Source organism: Apium graveolens, chromosome 8 (assembly GCF_009905375.1).
Source record: "Apium graveolens cultivar Ventura chromosome 8, ASM990537v1, whole genome shotgun sequence".
Taxonomy (NCBI): Eukaryota; Viridiplantae; Streptophyta; class Magnoliopsida; order Apiales; family Apiaceae; genus Apium; species Apium graveolens.
Window position 1 is genome coordinate 239162369 of NC_133654.1, and position 22614 is coordinate 239184982.

General features: G+C 34.2%; 1 protein-coding gene across 1 annotated transcript; it reads right to left on the reverse strand.

Moving 5' to 3' along the window:
• Positions 1-4198: 4198 nt before the first annotated feature.
• On the reverse strand, positions 4199-7536 carry LOC141679098 (protein disulfide-isomerase-like). The gene is made up of 11 exons (XM_074485587.1): positions 7307-7536; positions 6859-6889; positions 6477-6764; positions 6140-6328; positions 5899-6024; positions 5642-5779; positions 5418-5537; positions 5122-5239; positions 4832-4944; positions 4458-4720; positions 4199-4358 (listed from the first exon to the last, which is right to left on the reverse strand). The coding sequence occupies exons 1-10, from the start codon at positions 7498-7500 to the stop codon at positions 4463-4465; spliced, it is 1575 nt and encodes a 524-aa protein (XP_074341688.1). The 5' UTR covers positions 7501-7536; the 3' UTR covers positions 4199-4358; positions 4458-4462.
• Between the last annotated feature and the right edge of the window lie 15078 nt (positions 7537-22614).

Here is a 22614-nt window from a genome sequence, read left to right on the forward strand (position 1 = left end):
GGGTGCATACAAAGTTTGATTTGTGATTTGATTTATGGTGACATTGTATATGCCATATACGTTATCCATTCTGTTACACGCATTAAGTACCCTATGATGTATGTATTTGTATCTTTTCTAATCTCGGTATGAAATATCCTAACCCCTCGTTGTTTCAGGCATGCTTGTTTTAAAAATTATTTTTTTATTATAAAATTGTGAAATCTTCATTTCTGATTTTTATTTTATAAACTGTATTCCAAATCCGTACTGGGCGTTTGGCTCATGCCGTATTCTTTTTTTGGCAGGTGCTTAGGGGGATCTGGGACTGTGTGATGGAGAGCTACCCCATTTCATTGATTAGGATTTCAGACTTTATCATTATCTAGACTTAATTATTTATTTAGAGAATTTAGCATTTATATTATTGGTTTAGACAGTTTGGAGATTTAATATTATTTTGGAGATTTTTAGACTGTTTAATTATTATTTATAAATATATTAGTGCTCTGTTTACTGGTTTATGGATTTTAAGTAATATCTCCTTTTATTATTAAAAATGAGGTGTTACACCTATGCATGCTTTATAAATTAGCAATAAGGGTTTACAAAACTTGCACTAAAATGTACTAAACCAATTTCTAAAGCAACCTTGTCTATGTCATTTTCTAGTGTTAGCAAATCTGTGCAGAATCTTGTAGGTCTGTGACCATCCTTTGTCCAGTGAATCTTAGCCCTTGATCTTTTATTCTTCAAGCTGCTTTTGTAGTCTTTCCAATTCAGTGAATGAATTGTTTGTTGACGGATAATCTTGAATTGTGAACTTGTCTGTATTCTGAATTTGAGATAGTATGTCGAGATCTCTTTTTGTTCAGTAGAGAAGTGACATATCGATAAGTAAAATGACTTATCGATATCTCGAGTTCTCGACATATGTAAATGACTTGTCAACATCTCCATTTCTCTGCATGGGCTTTTGACTTGTCGACACCTTGAGTTCTCTACATGAAAAATTTGACTTGTCGATATCTATGAGATTTCTACATACGGAAATGACTTGTCGATATCTCTGACATCTCTATATACACATTTTGATTTATCGATATATCTGAGATCTCTCCATGAGGTATTGACTTGTCGATATCTCCAGTTCTCTACATCTTCATTTGACTTGTCGATATCTGAGATCTTTACATATAAAAATGACTTGTCGATATCTCTTGGGACTTCTCTACAAGTCATTTTGGACTTCTCGACAGACTTCTCGATATCCCTTAATATGTGACTTGTCGATATCTTGACTTAGAATATTTTTCTTAGAACAACATTATTCAACTCCAAACTGCTACACTTTTATCCGAGGTATGATCAGAATTTGATCTTCTTCAAGAGTTTATTGTTTAGCTTGAAAACTATTCACAAAAAATTCCCCAGTCTAATCTACTAAATATTTTTACAAACTCAAGAAATACAATTACAGAATACAAATATTAATTATCATACAACTTAATCTTAGGGCTGTCAATATGACTTAATCTTGTTATAACAGGCATGTTTTGCACAACACTAATATCATATTTTTAATTAATATTCATATTTTATTTTACAAAAAATACACATATATTGGATCGACTATTCTAATTGGCATCCGTTAATCATATTATTAAGCTAGGAAAAAAATTCTTAAAAGAAAATTATAAATAATCCATATTTCATATTTCTAATCTAGATATATTATCAAAGTTAATAAATCAAAGCAAATACAAAAACTTTCAGATCTTAAAATTTAAATAAATTAATGTGATTAGATGGAATATCATAAATTTATGTGTAGATCGTCTTATATACCATCACATATATCGTCATTATAGTCATCATCCCAGTTATGAATATGATCACAACGCTTCAAAAGTGATCTAATTTCAGAGGTTTAATGAAAGATTATCAAATATGAATGAGATCTGGTATGAATGAAGAAGGATGCGCAACTTTAAAGTCATCAAAGATAAAAGAGGGACGGTCAAAAAAATTATCATGTACATTTATAAGGATGAGCGGATTTAAAAGATAATAAACCAATAGCAGTGTAGACCGAAAGTGACCGAAATGAGGAGATATGAGTCCTTTGAAATAAGTTGGAGTAAATATAAGGTAGGAAAATTGATAAAAATGTTAGGGGATCTATTAATATTGTAGAGGTGGAGCTAAAGGTTGTGGTGGGCTGCAGCCCACGGGATTTTTTTTTCTTTTAAAAGTTTTCCATTATCCAGCCCATGTCTTTTGAAGTTAACTCATGATAAATTAAACTCCGCCCAACTTCTTTTATATGAAAATTATACCGTCTATGGGAAGAACATGAAACATAAAATCAATCCTTAAATTTATTTTTAAGCAAGTAAAAGGAGATTAGTAAACTTAGAAGTACAACTAAAACAAGATCAATTCATCGCAGTTCAAAGGAATCAATTATGTTTTCATTGATACTTTAGTACCGCTACTTTGGTACTTTAACCCTAGCTTATGCAATCAAGTTAGGAAAAAAAAATCAAAAGCTAGGTACCCGCTCTTGTTTGCACGTATCATCGGTTAGTATACTCTAAGGGCAAATCCAACAGTGATCCAAATTTGGACATATTATCCCAAATTTTATTTCAACAGTGATCCAAATGGTGATCAGTGAACAGTAGTGATCCAAACATTGATCCAAATTTGGATCACTTGATTTAATATAAAATAATGTTTTTGTTATTTGTAGTTTATGAGATTTTAAATTGATTTTTGATTATTTAATTATATAATTAATAACAGAATAATATAAATTGTTAATAATGATTAAATTAATTTGTAGTTTATGAGATTTTAAATTGATTTTTTTAATTTAATTAATTTATGAAATGTCATATAAATTGTTAATAATGATTAAATGATAAATTTAAGATAAAATTACTTAATATGATATTTATATATTATTATATATAAAAAGTAATGTGGATCAAATATTTGGATCACAGTTGGAGTTGGTGAGAAAATTGGATCAATATTAATATTTGGATTAGTTGGTAATCCAAATTTAGATTTTTGGATATTGGAGATGGGCTAATGGACTGTTGAACTAATATGATGGCATATTGTCGTGGGGCTTTATCTTGAATGGGCTTAGCTGAAGTTGTTGTTTGATTAGTAATGTTAAAATCCACCAAGCTTAATACTTTATGAACGTTCATCTGTGTTTTGCGGATATGTTTACACTTTACATGAAGGAAAACGTGCATTCAATTTGTATCTGGAATCTAGTGCAGTTAATATAATTTGATGGAACATGGAGTTTCAATAAACTAAAACATGCATAATGATTTGGGCGTAGATCATCTAACCAAGTTAGTGCTGGAATTGTTGATGTTACAGAAAACAGAGATGATTCATTGACATGGATCATTAAGCTGGCTTTTCAAATTTCAATCTACGCAAAGATAATGTGAATATTAAATAAAAACAGAGTAGACAAATTAGAAGGTAGCAGTGTTACCATTATCTCCTGTGCATCTGCAAAGATTTGTATGCTCATTGAGCACCCATTCCGATTGCAACATTAGCAATATCCATTATTCCATAGATATACCACCATGGCAATGATTTGATATTCTGATTGCCTAGCTGCATGACTTGACGGAGTAATAAAATGCATGGCAAGCCCAATTGTCCACACATAATAATGATCAAAAACGAAATAATCCAGCTTGTTTGGACGTGGAGTTCATGTTACATCAAGCTCAATTATTACAAGACGTGGAGTTCGATCAACTCCAATAACAATAAAAGGGTGAGTACTAGAATGTTACAAGCATTTTTGGGAAAATGCAATTAAAGCTTGTCAAATTGAAGGTGAAGGTTTTTTGGCAGATGCCCTCCACCATCCTGGTCTCAAAAAAAGTTTCCAGAAAATTATGCTAATTATTTTCTCCAAATAGACTATGAAAAAGAGGAAAATAAACTTTACAGATCTTCTTCCTCGTTTGCACGCTCCCAGAGCTAGTAAATTGAATTCACATTAATTTAAGCAATGAGGTACTGTTCCCAGTTTTGCAAAGCCCCAGTATGTATCAAACACTTGTCCAAACAATTTCAGTGATACAAACACACTTAAAGAAGCTACCAGTAAAAGCAATACGTCAAAAAGACATTCAGAAGACGTAAACAGATAAACAAAACAAAACTTAACTTTGTCACAACTGATGTTTTATTTAATTTGAGCTAATAAAACTGTTACAAACAGCTATAAGCCTCTTCATGTACTATTACATGTATTCTAGTGACCTCTACATATTCTAATTCTTCTCTAGAGCTTGTTTCATCTGTCTGCTATGCTGCTTGAGGTATGACTGCAATATCCAAAGATGCAAAAAAAATATATTATTCAACAGATACAACAGCACCCTCACTTTGGTTAAAAGTAAATATATGTAGCAATTTTCACTTACATTTCTCATAGCTCATCTTTTGCAGACTCTGATTTAGTAGCGGAATCTGATTTAGCAGCCGGTTCTGATTTAGGAGTCGGCTCTGACTTGACTGAGACTGGCTTCGCATTGGTATCCCGGTTCTTTTGAACAAATTCAATCAAATCTTCCTTTGTTCTGTCTCCTTGATACTGCACCACTCTTCCGGTTGCTGATCTCAAGTACAAAGTGGGGAAGCCCTGAACTTCAAAAGTGTCACCTGGAACATCATTTGTTGTAGCATCCTACGCAGGCAAGCAAGAATGACATATTAAGAAGGCATGGTCAGTTGAACACTAATTTACGCAACCAGCTGTTAAGAAACCAGATAAATTGGGCATAAAAGATATGCTTACAAATTTTGCAATCACGACATCAGGATCATTCTCAAATGAGACAGCAACTTCGTCCAAAATTGGAGCCAGTTTCTTACAGTGTCCACACCAAGGTGCATAGAACTCGAGCAGAACTGCAAGATTTTGTGAAATGTAGTTATTGATTTTATTTTTATTTGTATAGTAAAACACAATGAAGGAGAAAAGTCAGTTTTAAGGCAAGCTCTTTACAGACCACAAACCATGTCTATCAAAACAAGCTAGTTATAGAGAGAAAATGGATCAGGCAATAACAAAATTTATACACGTACCATTCTTTCCAGAGTTGAGAACCAAGTCTTGAATGCTGTCACGAACAACCACCTTCACAGGTTCATTGTTAACTTCAGGGATAGGCTCTGACTTCACATATGGCTTCAAATTTCCGTCCTAGAAAGTTGGTGCAGAAGTTAGAGGAGCAAGAATAGAAAAGAGAGTGCTTGGTAGGGAAACAGAAACATAGTTGACCCACAACAGACCAATCGGAAAACAGTTTTCATAGGACTATAAAAATAATAGGATACAACAGTAACACCATAAAGATGACAAAATTAGAGAACCAAAATACCGTGTATTCCTTCAACCAAGGTGCAATTTGATCAGCTTCAACATTTGCCTTAAGATATTTCTGACCATCACTAGTCTGTATGAGGATGACAGGCGCCTGATCTTCACTCAGCCCAAAATACTGTTCATTCAAGACAGTAAGGAAAAGCCACATATCGCATTAGATATCAAGTCAATAACACAAACCCAGTACAAGCTTGATGATATTGCTAATGAGCTGATAACCTGAAAAGCGCCTTGACTGGCCTCAAGATCACCCAAGAGAAAGCTTAGTCCCTTTCCTTTGTGTTCAGCAGCAACTTCATTGAACTTTGTCTTGAAATCATCAAACTTCTCAGTACTGAAGTTTACAAATAGCATTGCCTGAAGCAAAACAAATTAAATATTATGTAATTTGTTCAAATAAGAAAACAATTACCATTTGAGGAACCGTAAGGTAAAACTTTTGGCCACTGTCCTCTAAGCAGCTGAAACCAAGGTACCTTGGAAGCAGGGCTGTCAAAATATTTGACAAGGAAAGGATGGTTATTTGGGTCTTTGTTGAAAAGAGTCACGGTAGGCACACTAGATTCTTCAATAAACTTCTCCACAGCTTCGACTTGGAAATTCTGCAAGCTCAAAAGAGGTGACAGGGTTAGAGACTGGGATTTTAATGCTTAAAAGTATTGAAATTCAAAGAATTGAATTGTACTACCAATTCAAACCAAGATTTTGAGTTTTAACCTGAGAATCAACAAAGGGTTCGTCAAATGGCTTGAGCAGCCTAAGGGTTGGTTTGGAAATTTTGGAATCACCCTTGGGAATGAGTTTGGCATCCAAAGTGTGACCAAAGTCATAGTCAGAGCGCAATTTCTCAGCTACAGCTGTGAAGTTATCAAATTCCTCCCCGGAAAGGACGGGAAACAGTCCAATCTAAAACACAAGAAACAAAAGAGTTAGCACCTCAATAATACCTAAATTTCAAATATACCTTGGAATCAGATAAACTTATAAGGGTAATCCATTTGTCAAGCCACATAAAACTGAATTACAAGGACAAAGCAGAGTGGGATAAAGTTACAAGGGTAATCTTCTTTTCATCTATAAAACTGCTGGTATCTTCGGCAGATTTGATTTCAGTAGAAGCAGGTCCAACTTGTTTCTTCAAATACGATACTATTCCGTCAGCTTCACGAGGACCTTTATATTCTTGAGATTGTTTGCCTCCATTCCTTAAAATCTTTATAGTAGGGAAACCTCGAATCTCAAACTGTTTAGCAAGCTCCTTGTTTGCTTCTTCATTTGCATCATATTTCGCCAAAACAATCGGAGGGTCATGACTGCTCAATACCGAAGCAGCTTTCTCATACTATACATCAGACAAATGCATCAGTCAGTCCATCATAAAACCAATACATAGATAAAAACTACTGTAATTACACAACATAGACAACTAGTAATACCTCTGGTGCAAGATTCTTACAATGTCCACACCTGCAATAAGTACCAATTTTAATTTAAAGAAATAAAATAAATAAACAAATGAGGGCCCCCACATTTTTAAGTTACAGTCTCTGTATCTAAATTAAACAAAACAATTTGTTGAAAATGAAAGGCACCAGAATGTCAATTGATAATTACACATGCATTGGACATGATTTTGGAACATAGATACACACAAAAGCAGAGTTTCATCAACATTTATACATACAAAAACATAAACAACATGATCAAATCAAACATAGACAAACATCAGCCTTTAAGTATACAACAGAATTATTAATTTCACAAAAGCTGAGTTTAATCAACATTTATACGTGTAAATACCTAATAAACAACATAAGCATAACAAACATACACAAAAATTAAAAAAAAATTGTAAATTGAATAAGACAAAATAAGAAAAGTTACCAAGGAGCGTAAAATTCGACAACGATAAAATCATGTTTGGCAACGGTCTGAGTGAGATTAGAATGATCCAACGTCAAAACATGCTCAATTACACTTTCACTACTCTCATCTGCTTTACATATCGATCCAATCAACAAAACTAAACCCAAAAACACAACACTGTAGTTTATTACAACCCTAGACAACAACGCCATTTTTAATATGTGTGTGTTTACTTGATCTGCTGGTCTGAAACGCTGCTTGTGTATATATAGGGGAGCGTGTGATGACTTGGCAGTCAGTGACTGGTGGCACCAACGTGTTTTAAAAGGCTATTCTTGTCATTTCGTCTATTCATAAATTTATAGATAATAATGATATCTTTCGGATTGTAGCAATGAAATATAGATACCGAGGCCAATATTCGGGGATTTGAAAAAGATTTAATTTGTGATTTAATTACTTGGGAGGTTTATAAAAGTTATTATGATATCTCGCTCGGAGTTAGGTAAGATCATATAATAGTAACATTTATGTAGAGAGATATCATTTGAAATTTGATAATTTGAATTATGCAATAATAATTAGTTAGTTGGCATAGGGATCGGATTTTTATTTTGTTACAATCTGCATGCTATATTAATTTTGTGCAAAGATATGTTAATTAGTTAAATATTGTTGTACATTCGATCCCCTTCGTACATCACAATTATTGCCTCATTTTAAAGATATCTTTCTTTTTGCCAAACAATTTATAATATTTGTAACGTAATTTTATAATGTGATCCCCGTTAGAATGTTTTGTTTTAGAGATATCTAAGTTCAAATATTTATAATTATATATTTTCTAATGTAGAAAATTAAAAATCAAGAAATATAGCCGAGCATTTAGCAACGTAAATAAATTTTACTAATAAATACCATTGTCATCCCATTAAAAAATACAATTCATATTAATATCATATTTTGTTGATGAATATTCGGCATTGAAAGTATACCACTTACAATTTCAATTCAGTTTTGGATCTATATAACAACTATGACGTAAAGCCGTGCGTGGCACCGAGTTCTTTTTTGAAAATATGTATTTAATTATATTATTTATCGAGGTTAATTTTGTGATAGTTAATACAATAAAGTGAAATGAAAATTGCATGTTATGTGTTACGGAAGTTATAATAATAAATTTTGTGTTTGACAAAATCTTTTGTAGGACAACAAAAATTTATATTTGTGAACGTTTCTCAAGTGATAAATAAAAATCATCAAATTTATTGATTATTTGGCTTAAATTATTCATAAATTCGGTTACATAGTTGAAAGAAACTTCATAAAATATGTACTTAATTTATTGAGTCTTCCTTCATTCTTTTTTAGCGAACAAATTTCTTTTTTTTAATAGATTTTCACAAAAAATGATTTAAAATAATTTACATGAATCATGAGTACTTGAAAAATACTCTCATGATATATCTAAAGTTTTAATAATCTTGAAAAATTATAAATATAAAGAATAACAATTACAAATGAACATAATTCTTACGATAAACGAAATGAATGAATAATAGAATTAAAATGGCTGTATGTTATTAAAGGGTGTCAACTTTTGCGAACGTTATTTAGATATATTTAATATTGATAACTTCGACACATTATAATAAAATAACATACAAACATTTTACTTATTAAAATATTAAAAATGAAATTGCATTACTAAAAAATAATTTAGTAATTCTTTTAAGAGTTTAACAGAAATTGATTCAAAGCAATTTACTTGAATAATTAGTTGAAAGAATACTCTAATTAGATATTAAATATTTTAATAATGGTAAAAAATACAAAAAATCACATTAATCGTATGGACGTAATAAAACTGTAAATTTTAAGTATCACTAAATAACACTTTAAAAGTCGAACCTTCTCTCATAATATAAATGTTCAGTATTAGTCTAAGAATATATTTGATTAAAATATTAATTTATCTAGTTAAAATATAATGAAATGAATAATGTATAATATTTTATTGTTTTAACCATTTTAGAAATGTGTGGGATTGGTTAAACTTAATAGGATTGATCAAATTTCATGTATTCACGTGCAAAAATAAAACCAACTTATATTACTTGTATACATAATATCGATGTAAACCGAAAAATATAGAAATTTTCGTAACTTATGATGGTGCGTGATAAATGATTGATCAAAAACTAAGATCGTCTCGAATATTTATTTTTTATTGTAGATAACCCGTAGCCGCTACCCTTCGGGTGCGCACTGGGTAAACCCTACGGGTTCACGTAATAGCCTGCAAATCACTTGAACCAATGTAAACCACATTTAAGCGACAGGCTCAGAAGGCATAATCATAAAATTTTTTCACGTGGGATTCAAATATTAATCTTGAAAAGATAATATAAAATGATACAATAATATTAAAAAAGGTTCACCTAACTTTTATATAAATAAAATAAAGTAATATATATATATATTAATAGGGGTAATTAATGATCATCAATATGCTATTAAATGCTAGAAAACAATTTTATTTAAAAATTCAGAAAAATAAGAATTCATGAAAAATATTTTAAAATGTTTTGGAGGCTTTCTACTTCTTTGCTATTATAATATATATATATATATATAGGGGAATGACAAATATAAACTAAATTTAAAATATAAACTAGAAACTAGAAACTAATCTGAGCTATTAGATCAAGCCCAACAGACTACTTATGGCCTTTTAAATTTGATTATAAGAATTTTGAACATAATTTGTGCTCCAACAATATCTTAGTACTTCTTTAAAAAGTTAAGAGCCTCCTCTCACTTCTTATTTTTAGGTACTTGCCTCATCTTTTTAAGGATCTTCTAACTATTAATTTATAATATATTAGGGAACCACTATCTTTTTCTCTCTCTTAAATGTTAAATTTTAATTGATGTGATGTATTTTTAATAATAAAATATTAAATAAGGAACAAGTATAAGTAATATTGTCGGAGACAAATATCCTTATTCATGTCTTAATTCACTAAGAACTAATGTTTTATATTATATTTAAGTATTGAGTTCAGAGGCTGTTGGACTTACTCTTAGATCAATATAATCTAATGGTCCCCCTAAAAGCACCACACTCAACAAATATGCACAATCCCACAAACAATATCAGCTTTCCCCCTCCATTTTTAATTTAATTTTTCCCGTCAAACGATAAGTTTTTAAAATCCGACTTCACTATATTTTTCTCCACCTCTCAACGGTCATTTTGCATACCATATGTGTTATATTTCGAAGTAATTTAAAAAATATATTTGGTTTCTAGTTTCTATTCTAAAATTGGTTTGTATTGGAATAGTCCCTGTTAGATATATTTGATAATGTCATGGCTAATATGATTTATGTTTAGTTTTCAGATCTTACTTAAACAGGATAAATCGGTACTTACTGGAAGTCAGGACTTAAGGATATCAGTACTTATATTATCAGGAGATAATTATCAGAAGATGGATATCAGAACTTAAGGACGTTCAGATAAGGACAGCAGCTGATTAAAGGAAAGAAGATCGAGACAAACATAAGAAGAGATATGCATGAAGAAGGAATTCTATGAAGAATAGAATACTTGGAAGAAAAGATATATGATTGATATATTTTAGGAAGCAGAATTATATTCCATATCAATTAGCGATTATCTTGTAACTGTGTAGTATATAAACACAGACATAGGGTTTACACTATAAGTGTTATCATTATCGAAAATATTATTCATTGTAACCCTAGCAGCTCTCGTGATATTTGTTCATCACTGAGAGGTAACGGTTCCATATTGTAACAGAGTTTATTGTTTCAATAAAGTTTATTTTCTGTTACTTGAGATATTAAAGTTCGATTTGATTGTACTTTACACTGTATTCACCCCCTCTACAGTGTGTGTGTGACCTAACAAGTGGTATCAGAGCCTGTCTGTTAACGCACAAACAATTTAAGATCCAAACACAATCATGTCTGACACAGAAACTCCAACTAAGCCTACCAAAACTGAAGAACCTCCAAAGACACAAATTCAAAGTCGGTATGAGACCATCAGAGTTCCCATACTGAGACCATCTGAATATGCCATATGGAAGGTAAGGATGACCATATTTCTGGAAGCTACAGATCCAGAATATCTTGATAGAATCAAGGAAGGACCTCAAACCAACCAAGCTCGTTGTTGCAGTTGCAGGTGAAGCAGCAAAGACTGTACCAAAGGAGAAGAGTGATTATACTGCTGAAGATATCGCATCAATTGCTAAGGATGCTAAGGTACGACACTTACTGCATAGTGTCATTGATAATGTAATGTCAAACAGGGTAATTAACTGCAAGACTACAAAGGAGATATGGGATGCTCTGGAAACAAGGTGTCAGGGAACTGATACAATTAAAAAGAACAGGAAGACAATACTCACTCAAGAGTATGAACACTTTGACTCAAAGGCTAATGAGTCATTGACTGATTTATATGATAGATTTGTCAAACTCTTGAATGATTTGTCACTGGTTAATAAGGAGTATGGTCTTGAAGATTCAAACCTTAAATTTCTGTTAGCTCTTCCTGAATGCTGGGATTTGAAGGCAACAACAATAAGAGACAACTACAATCTTGATGAAACAACTCTTGATGAAATTTATGGAATGCTCAAGACTCATGAACTTGAGATGGAACAAAGAAGCAAGAGAAAAGGAGGAAAGTCAAGGACAGTTGCTCTTAAGGCTGAAGAAGAATCCCCCAAGGCAGCTACCTCAAGGAAAGACAAGGGTAAAGCTCTTTTCATAAAGTCTGATACTGAGTCATCAAGTTCTGAAAGTGATGATGACTCAGAATCTGAAAGCTTGCCTGAGACTGATGCTGATGAGGAGATGATGAAGCTGTGTGCTCTTATAGTGAAAGGGATCACAAAGATTGCATACAGGAAGTTCAGGAAGGGAAAGAAGTTTTCCAGGAAAGGTACAAGTTCTGATAAGAAGAATTTCAGAAGATCTGAGGGCAGAGGAGGAAAGTCTGATAGAGGAGATTATACCAATGTCAAATTCTATAACCGTGGTGAGAAAGGCCACATATCTCCTGATTGCAAGAAAGTGAAAGGTGACAAAGGCAAGGCTCTTGTCACAAAGAAGAAAAGCTGGACAGACACCTCAGACTCTGAAAGTGAGGAGAATTATGCTTTGATGGCAAATGCTGATAAAGCAAGTGCTGAAAGCAGTTCTGAAGCTGCTGAATCAAAGGTACCTCAGACTACTTATGTTTTTCATACTGATGATATTAATGAGTTGAGAAGATATCTTAAAACCATGTTTGTTAGTTATAGAGATCAAACTTTAACATGTGAAAGATTAACTTCTGAAAATCTTGCTTTTAAGAAAAGAAATGATTTCTTAGAAAAAGAGTTAGTTATGTTTCATCAAACTCAGAAGGATAGAGATGATGTTTTTTATGTTAGGGATGAAGTGCTAAAAATGAATGAATCTCTAAAAACTGAGTTAGAAAAGGAAAGAGAGATTATCAGGACTTGGACTAACTCTGGCGGAACAACTCAAAATTTGCTAAGTAGTGAAAATTGGAAAGAGGGCTTAGGTTTTGGAGAGGATAAGAATGATAAAGGAACTGTAGAAATTAAGCCTGTTGTTAAGCAAAAGCCAAAGTTAAAACCTGTTAAGTTTGTAACCGTAAAGTCTGATAATGAGAAATCAGAAGTTAAAGACGGATTAACTTCTGACAAACTTAAACAGGAAAAGACAGCTGAAGTAAACATAGGTTTAATGACTAAGAAACAGCTTAAGCATAAGCTGAAAGATGTTAAGAACGCAAACAAGGTAAAATCACCTAGGAAAAATAGGAATGGAAAGGAAGGTGTGAATAAAAGCAATGATAGTAAGCCTGTTCCTAAAGCTCCTAGGAAAACGTGTCATAACTGTGGAAGTTCTAACCATCTGGCCTCTTTTTGCAGGAAGAATAAGAACATAAACTCCTTACCTTCAAAGTCGGGAGTTAAGAGTCAGTCTGTTAGATATAAGCCACAAAATCCTTATTTTCATTGTGGTAGTTTATGGCATTCCATTTATACTTGTAAGGAATATCATAGTTTGTACTATGATTATTATCAAATAAAACCTTCTTTAAAGAAAGTTTCCATTGTTCCTTCTAGTGTAAATACTGATTCAAAGTCTGATAGTGTAAGTTTTGATAAGAAAAATGTTAACATAAACTCTGATGCTAAATCCGCTGCAAATGTTAACAAACTTGATAAGGCCAAAGGATCCAAGCAAGTATGGGTCCTTAAAACTAATCATTAGTGGTCTTTGTGATTGCAGGGCAACAGGAAAAACATCCTGGTTCTGGACAGTGGATGTTCAGGACATATGACTGGAAATAAAGCCCTGCTATCAGACTTTGTGGAGAAAGCTGGCCCAAGTGTTTCTTATGGAGATGGCAACATTGGAAAAACATTGGGATATGGCAATATCAATCTTGAGAATGTCATCATTAAAGAAGTAGCTCTGGTCTCAGGACTTAAACACAATCTGCTGAGTATAAGTCAAATATGTGACAGAGGTTATCATGTTGATTTCTTTGAAGAACACTGTGAAGTTGTGAGTAAATCTAAAGGCAAAGTTGTTCTGAAAGGATACAGGCGTGGTAACATTTATGAAGCCAAGCATTCAACAAGTACTGATGGTTCTGCAATCTGTCTGTTGAGTAGAGCGTCAATTGAAGAAAGCTGGAATTGGCACAAGAAACTCTCTCATTTAAATTTCTACAATATAAATGAGTTGGTCAAGAAAGATCTTGTGAGAGGACTCCCAAAGTCAGTATTTGCTCCTGATGGCCTCTGTGATTCCTGTCAGAAGGCCAAACAAAGAAAATCCTCATTCAAGAGCAAGACTGAATCATCAATTCTTGAGCCTTATCATCTACTACATGTTGATCTATTTGGTCCAGTGAATGTCATGTCTATTGCAAAGAAGAAATATGCGTTGGTCATAGTGGATGAGTTCACCAGATACACATGGGTGTATTTCTTGCACACAAAAAGTGAAATTGCATCTATTTTGATTGATCATGTTAAACAACTGGATAAATTGTTCAAAGACTCTGTGAAAACCATAAGGAGTGATAATGGCACTGAGTTCAAGAATTTGATAATGGAAGAGTTCTGCAAAAACCATGGAATTAAGTAGGAATACTCTGCTCCTGGAACTCCACAGCAAAATGGATTTATTGAAAGGAAGAATAGAACTCTCATTGAAGTTGCACGTACAATGCTTGAAGAAGCAAAGCTTCCAACCTATTTCTGGGCTGAAGCTGTGCAGACTACTTGTTTTACTCAAAATGCAACACTCATTAACAAGCAAGGAAAGACACCATATGAGATGGTGAAGAAAAAGAAGCCAAATCTGAAGTATTTTCATGTATTTGGATGCAAGTGTTTTGTTCTTAAGACTCATCCTGAATAGCTATCCAAATTTGATCTAAAAGCTGATGAAAGAATCTTTGTTGGATATCCACTTTCCACAAAAGCCTTCAGAGTCTATAACTTGAGAACAAGAGTGGTCATGGAATCTATCAATGTCTCTTTTAATGACAAGAAGATTACTGGACTTGAAGATTTTATTGATCATGATCAGCTGAGATTTGAAAATGAAGACTCAAATTCTGATACTGATAATCCTGACAATCTAAGTCCTGATACTGCAAACTCTAATGGATTAAACTCTGATGTTATTGAAACTGTGGTAACTACACAAAAGGAAGATGCACCTATGCAGGGGGAGCATACTCAAGATCTTATCACATCTCAAGAAGTATCAGAATATACATCTGGCTCTTCAAGTTCTGATTCGTCAAGTTCTGATCAGCCAAATTCTGATAGTACTGAAAATCTAAATTCTGAAGAATCCAACTCAGAGAACATAGTTTCAGGGGGAGCATCAGAAAATGAAAATGAAGACAACATGGATCATGGGGGAGCATCCAGTTCTAGAGAAAACCTTCCATCTACAAGGAAGTGGACTAAATCACATACACCTGATTTGATAATTGGAAATCTTGATGCAAGTGTCAGAACTAGAACAGGTACTTCAAACGAATGTCTTTACAATTCTTTTCTTTCTCAGACTGAGCCAAAGAAAGTGGAAGAAGCTCTTCAAGATGCTGATTGGGTGCAAGCAATGCAGGAAGAGTTAAATGAATTTGAAAGAAATAAAGTCTGGACCCTAGTACCAAGACCAAAGAATAGATCTATTGTTGGTACAAAGTGGGTATTCAGAAACAAAACTGATAGTGATGGCATAATTACAAGGAATAAGGCAAGGCTGGTTGCAAAAGGATATTCTCAACAGGAGGGAATTGATTATGATGAAACATTTGCACCAGTTGCTAGATTGGAAGCCATAAGGATATTTTTGGCTTATGCTGCTCACAAAAAGTTTACTGTCTTTCAAATGGATGTGAAAAGTGCTTTTCTCAATGGAGAATTGGAGGAAGAAGTATATGTTGAACAACCTCCAGGCTTTGTAGATTCCAAATATCCAGATTATATCTACAGGCTTGATAAAGCACTTTATGGACTTAAGCAAGCTCCTAGAGCATGGTATGAAACTTTAGCTCAGTTTTTTCTGGAAAATGGATTTAACAGAGGAACTATAGACAAAACACTGTTCTACCTCAACCATGGAAAGGACTTACTTCTGGTCCAGATTTATGTTGATGATATCATTTTTGGGTCTACAAATGACAGACTTTGCAAGAAGTTTGCCAAACTGATGCAGTCAAGGTATCAGATGAGTATGATGGGGGAACTTAGCTATTTTCTGGTCCTTCAAGTCAAGCAGAATGAAGAAGGCACTTTTATTTGTCAAACTAAGTACACCAGAAACTTGCTGAAGAAATTTGGAATGCAAGATTGTTCAAGTGCATCCACTCTCATGGCCACTGCAACAAAACTGGACAAGGATACTGGTAAATCAGTAGATATTACTGATTACAGAGGTATGATTGGCTCTCTACTCTATCTAACTGCTAGTAGACCTGATATCATGTATGCTACATGTCTTTGTGCAAGATTTTAAGCAGATCCAAGAGAACCTCACTTAACAGTTGTGAAAAGAATTTTCAAGTATCTTAAAGGAACAGCTGATCTGGGATTGTGGTATCCCAGAGAATCAGATTTTAAACTAATAGGTTACTCAGATGCAGATTTTGCAGGTTGCAAAATTGACAGGAAAAGCACAAGTGGAAGCTGCCAATTTCTTGGAGGCAGATTGGTTTCTTGGTTTAGCAAGAAACAAAAGTCAATTTCCACATCAACTGCAGAAGCAGAATACATTGATGCAGGAAGCTGTTGTGCACAGATTCTTTGGATAAAGAATCAGTTACTGGATTATGGGTTAACATATTTCAAAATCCCTATTTACCGTGATAATCAAAGTGCTATTGCTATGACAGGTAATCCAGTTCAACACTCAATGACAAAGCACATCAGCATCAGGTACCACTTCATCAGGGAACATGTGGATGAAGGTACAGTGGAATTGCACTTTGTTCCAACAGATCAACAACTAGCAGATATCTTCACCAAACCATTGTGTCAAGCTACTTTTACAAGATTGGTAAATGAACTTGGAATGGTTTCAGGTTCTTTTTCTAAATCTGCTTAGTTTTGTTCTGATGCATCAGACTTTGTGATCAGTATTACAGAAATTACTCTCTTTGTGTATTCTGTGCTTAATTGAAAATTTGCTTAAGTACTGACTGTTGTCTGATGTAACTTTCTAAACTCTGAAAATGATGTGTCTGTTTATGTAACTATTCGATCCTATAAGGATATCTGTGCTAGATGTTGACCTAGTAATCTTCAATATACTAATGATCCCATGTTAGAAGTAATTATTTCTGTGGAAATCTATTGACACAAGCAAATTATGATATTGAGCTTAGTTGAGTTTACTTTGTCTATCTTATTACTAAGTCACAAACTAGAATATTGCTTCTCATCTGTTGAGTTCTGATGCTAGTAAATCTGTTTGGATGTACTAAGTGCTGATAAACTTCTCTTATCAAAAGAAAAAGAAAAAGAATCAAGGATTAAAATTCAGGTACTCCTTTGAGATCTAGAGTACAAATGTGGAAGGGACGACCCAAGTGCATTGCTGGTATTAAGTAAATATGCATCAGAAAAGCAAAATATTTTCGTGGTGACTTTTCACACTCTATGATTACTAGAGAAATACTCTGATAATAGCATAAATTCTGATAAGCAGTCGTGACTCACTTACACTGAGAAGCCACTGTAAAATGGAATTTAAAAAGATGCACAAAATTTGCACAAAATAGTTGAGGTGGACTCAAGCATGAACTCATTCAATAGTAGGTTTCATAATAATGACAGGTTTTAGTAAAGTTTGAGTTATGCCTTATTTCTAAGATGTACTGAAGTGAATCAGACTTTACTCTTTGTCTGATATTTAGCTTAATGCACACACTAAACACTCCATATGAATGATGAAACTTACTGTGGTGATCTATGTTATTTTAGATAAACATTTTATGTGTCACGTTGCACAAATTCTGAGGACAAATTCTGATTGCATGTTCTGATGATTAAGTTCTGAAGAATCTAAATCAGAATTTGTGTGAGGACTTACTAAGATAGGCATTCATTTTTCGAGTTAAGAAATTATGTTCTGGTAACTGTTAAGTTCTGACATAAGTCTAAGTTCTGATATTAAATTCTGATTCTTTACTTGACTTATTTGTGTATAAAATCTAAAAACAGTTTCAGTTTAAATCAGACTATGTTTGGGTAGAATATTAACAGTCAATATCATTAGGGATAGTGGTTCACATACCCGTACAGTAATTTTTTTTACTTGTTAGTTGTGCGCATTAATTCTGACTTACACTTCCAATGACTGTTTTCCTTCTTCCAAGTCTGGGGAGACGAGGTAGAATTAATTCTACCTGTCAGCATTAAATTTCTTTGCGTCTCCTGGCATTCTTTTGCCTATAAAATCAACCACTTCATATCAGCCTACACATCAACTCTTTTATCACAAACTCACTCTTGTGTTACATTTACCACCACAAATGGCTGCATTTGGCTGGTTCTACAACTATAGCGATGAGACTGTACATGTCTTTTTAAATGGGATTCCAACTCCATACCCTATTGCCAACATCCCTCACAATCTCTGGATTCAATTTCCAGAGGCTATTAAACGTGATCTGGTGGCAGTTCGAAGAGAACTTCACCTTCGTCGCCTTCGAAAGCAGGAGCAAATAATACGACTTGCTATTCTCTTTGTCGAGAGTAGGAAGACGAAATAATTTATTTTCTTCTTCCTGTTCTTCTTCATCATCAGCTTTGTCAGGCTTCTTAGCTTAGGACATTAGCTGTTGACGTTAGGTTTAGCAGCTTAGGACACTCTTGTAAAAAGTTCTGATGTAATTTAAATTTCATGAATGTATTCTCTTGATATATTAATGAAATTTGTTTTTTTTTCAAGATCTTATCTCTGAGATATTTTGAAATGCATTGTTAAATCCTGATAAATATTCATATTCTGATGACCATATAAATTTTGTTTTAAATTAAGTTCTGATTTTACTTTATCAGTACTTGCTCACCTGATTTATTTTGGTCATTCTCACTCGAATTTTTTTCAGAATATTGGTGTTGCAGTGAAAAATAATTGAATAAGTGGAAACAATTTCAATTTTGAATTAAAACTGATTTACCTTGATTAATGGAATAACTGGGTAATTGGAACGGTTTTTCCTTGAAAAACTGTAAGTGGGTAAGTAATGATTACTGTTTTCCCGTGCCCATTAACTATTCGTTATTACTGCATGTCTGACAGGTGTCCAACGGTAATATTTTTTTTACAAAGTATAAGTAAGATGGAGAGAGGATTTTTTAATCTTTTATTCACTTTTATACTTTATCTCTCTATACGCTTTTACTCTCTTTCATCTCCTGACGTTGGTTTTTCAAATAGACATTTTATCAAACACCTAACAGGCACTCTTAAATCTCGATTATTTTCATGGCACCTAAGGATTTGATCATTGATGGAGCTAAATTTGTTCCAAACAACTATGCTGCAATTCTTGATAATGCTGAAGCTCCGTCTGAGTTGCATTTTGTGCAAGATCTTCTTGCACACAGTGAAATCGGGTATGCATTGACCCAACCTTCAGTCTTTTCCGGCCAACAAGTTCTGACGTTTTGGCGGACTGGGCACTTTGATAATGGTGGTACACATGGTACTCCCAGTATTGTTTTTGAAGTGGATGATTCTACACATGTGGTAACTCCTGGTACAATTCGAAAGGCTTTACATTTACCAGAAGGATGTACTTTTTCAACCCCGGAGGAATCAGCTCTTAAAGAATTAATGGCTAGTTTGGGGTATGAGCAGAGTTTGGCAAAGCTTGGGCAGTTGAAATGGGCTCATATCAGAAAGGAATGGAGTTTCTTCTTCGACTGCATCACTAAAGCTTTTGGAAATAAGTGTTCCAACTTTGATGCAATCCTTATAATGAGTCAGCACATCGGGTATGCACTCATTAACCAAACTCATTTCGATTTTGCAAATGTTGTGATAGGTTTTATTGGGGATAGGATGACAGAAGATAGGAATGTTGTTTACTTTGCTAGATTTTGTCAGCTTATATATAATTTTGTTGTGCTGATGAACCCCAACCTACCACTGACTTAACTGTACCTTTCAAAATTATAAAACGAGCCTTTAATGATTTGGTAAATGCTGATCTTAAGAAAACAGTGGTTAGACCTTTACAGATTCCTCAGTCTGTAAAACAGATCTTGGTAGATGCTGATCCTGACACCTATAGATCTGTTTATCCTGATATCCAACCTACCACCACATCTCAAACACCACAGCAACCAACAGAACATACCACTCATACTACTCAACCATCCCTCAGAACATATCTCAAATCATATCTCTCCACTTCACAGACAGTTCAACCCTCATCCTCAGCACCTACTGTGAAGCCTTCATCTTCCAAGCCTAAGAGGACAAAGACTGTTCCTCAAACACCTCAGAAGAGAAGGAGGATTGTTTTGAGAGATGAGTCTGAAAGTGAGGAACAGGTTTCTACATCAGAACCTGTTGTAGTAGAAGCTGAGAAAGTGACTTCTCAGAAGGATTCTGGAATTGGGGGATCTAAGCTTCTCAAAAGGCTTAGAAGAATGACTGTTGATGAAACTCCCAAGGAATCCATATCTTCAAATAGATACAAGAAACATAGGGCAAAAATGACAGTTTCAGATGATGAGGAAGCAGCAGCTAAGGAAGGGGATCAGGAATCTCTGATTTCACAAGAACCAGAATCTGTTAAAGCTACTGCTTCTCCATTAACTCCAACTAAGGAAGCTGCTACTGATAAGGCCAACACACCATCTGTGTCTCCTAAGACTGTATCTCCTGTTGTTCCAGGAACAAGTGCTGATATTGATATCCAGAACCTGGTTGTGCCTGAAGTACTTTACTTAGAAGCTCCAACAGCAACTAATCCATCAACTACACCTGTTACTGATGATGTTCAAACTCCAAAATTATCTACTACACCTTCGCTGCATCTAGATGCTGATGATCAGAATATAGGTGAGCATCAGGATATGGCTGTTGATCAGAACTTGGAACCAGATCAGCAATTAGAGGATGCTGCTGAAGCCTCCATTGCTACTCATACTGTTGTTTTATCAGAAGATACTGATTCTATAAGTTCTGATGTTGCAAATGCTGGAGATACTGGTGATGCTGCTCTAACTGCAGATGCTGATGAAGCAGGTCCTTCAGGACATGCCCCTCAACAAACAGCTCTTAAATCTGAACTTGTTAAGAAGTTTGTTACCAGAGAAGTACCAGTGCCTTTGAGTGAAACTTCTGCTGGTCAGGAGTGGACTAAGGAATGGAACTCAATTACTTGTGTTCCATCTGTAAAGAATCTGGCTGAGCACTTGACAAAAGCTGATGAGATGTTAAATACTGATGATTTCAAAACACAGCTTAGAGTCACTGCATTGAGTACTAAACATCTACAAGGTCTCCATTCATCTACTCATGCAGAGCTACACAAGATTCAGGAAGAATCCATCAAACAGGAACAAATTCAGAAAATTGACAAGAAAAAATTCTTCCAACCTACCTTTGACCGAGTTGCTTATATTAAGAAGACTCAAGAGAATCAACAAACTCAGATTGATGATATTCTGAAAAATCAAGCTTCTCAGCAATCTCAACTTAATGAAATCCAAGCCTCAGTGGAATTGCTTGTCTCTCTTCTCTTACCTGCTGATGCCAAAAAGGGGGAGAAAGTAATTAAGTCCAAATGCAAGACTGATAAGACACTGAAGGGGAAGGATGATGAAAGGGATGACCAAGGAAACTCTGGAATGGGTAGAGGTCATAGTCAAGGTAGAGGTTTCTCATCAAGAAAAGCTGAAATCACAAGTCACAGGACAAGTTCTGCTACCGGTAAAAGGATAAGTTCTGATGAACTTTTAGATCTTGATGAAGAAATGTCAAGACAGTTATTTCTTCAGGAAAATCCAGTAATGGACTTGGAGAGTTTAGTGGAAGAAGAAGCCAGACTTAAATCAGAAAAGGTCAAGTCTAAATCTGAAGCTTCTGGTAAAAAGATACTTCCAAAACTCAAAGGCATTGTGATAAAAGAAAGGACAAATACTGAAGCAACATTGGCTAAATCACAACCGCAGATAGATCCAAGATCCAAGGGTAAAGAAAAAGTTGGTGAACCTATCAAGGTTTATGTGCCTCCTGAGAATGAAGAAATTACTGATGAAAAGGATGATCATGCTCTGACTTCAAGAAAAGTTCTTAAGACAACCTCTGACATAGCTCAAGTTGTTCAGAGTCAAGAGACAGTAAGTTCCGATATTTCAAAGAAGCAAGTAACCTCTGACATAGCTCAAGTTAACTTGATATCAGAAGATAAATCAAAGAAACTCCTACCAGGATTCACTAAAGCAAAACAGACTCAACCTTTGAAGACTGCTGCAAGTGGTTTTGAAGCAAGAGTAGTTACTGGAAAGGAAGTAAGAGATAAAACTGGATTGGGAAGTGCTGATAAAAGAAGAATACAGAACACCACCAATGATCCAACTTCCTTGAGTGAACCAGGTATTGGAGCAACTCCTGAGAGATTGAATCAACTAGAATCTGTACAAATGGTTTACCATACCTACTTGAAAGAACACATCTTTTTGTACTTCATGACAGATGGTAGGGTTTATCAT

Excerpts from the sequence above, each read along its gene's own strand:
- LOC141679098 (XM_074485587.1), bottom strand. The coding sequence starts at position 7,500 with ATGGCGTTGTTGTCTAGGGTTGTAATAAACTACAGTGTTGTGTTTTTG. Across the intron at positions 6,890-7,306 it reads GTCGAATTTTACGCTCCTTG|GTGTGGACATTGTAAGAATC; the intron begins GTAACTTTTCTT and ends TACTTATTGCAG. Across the intron at positions 4,721-4,831 it reads ATGTCGTGATTGCAAAATTT|GATGCTACAACAAATGATGT; the intron begins GTAAGCATATCT and ends TTGCCTGCGTAG.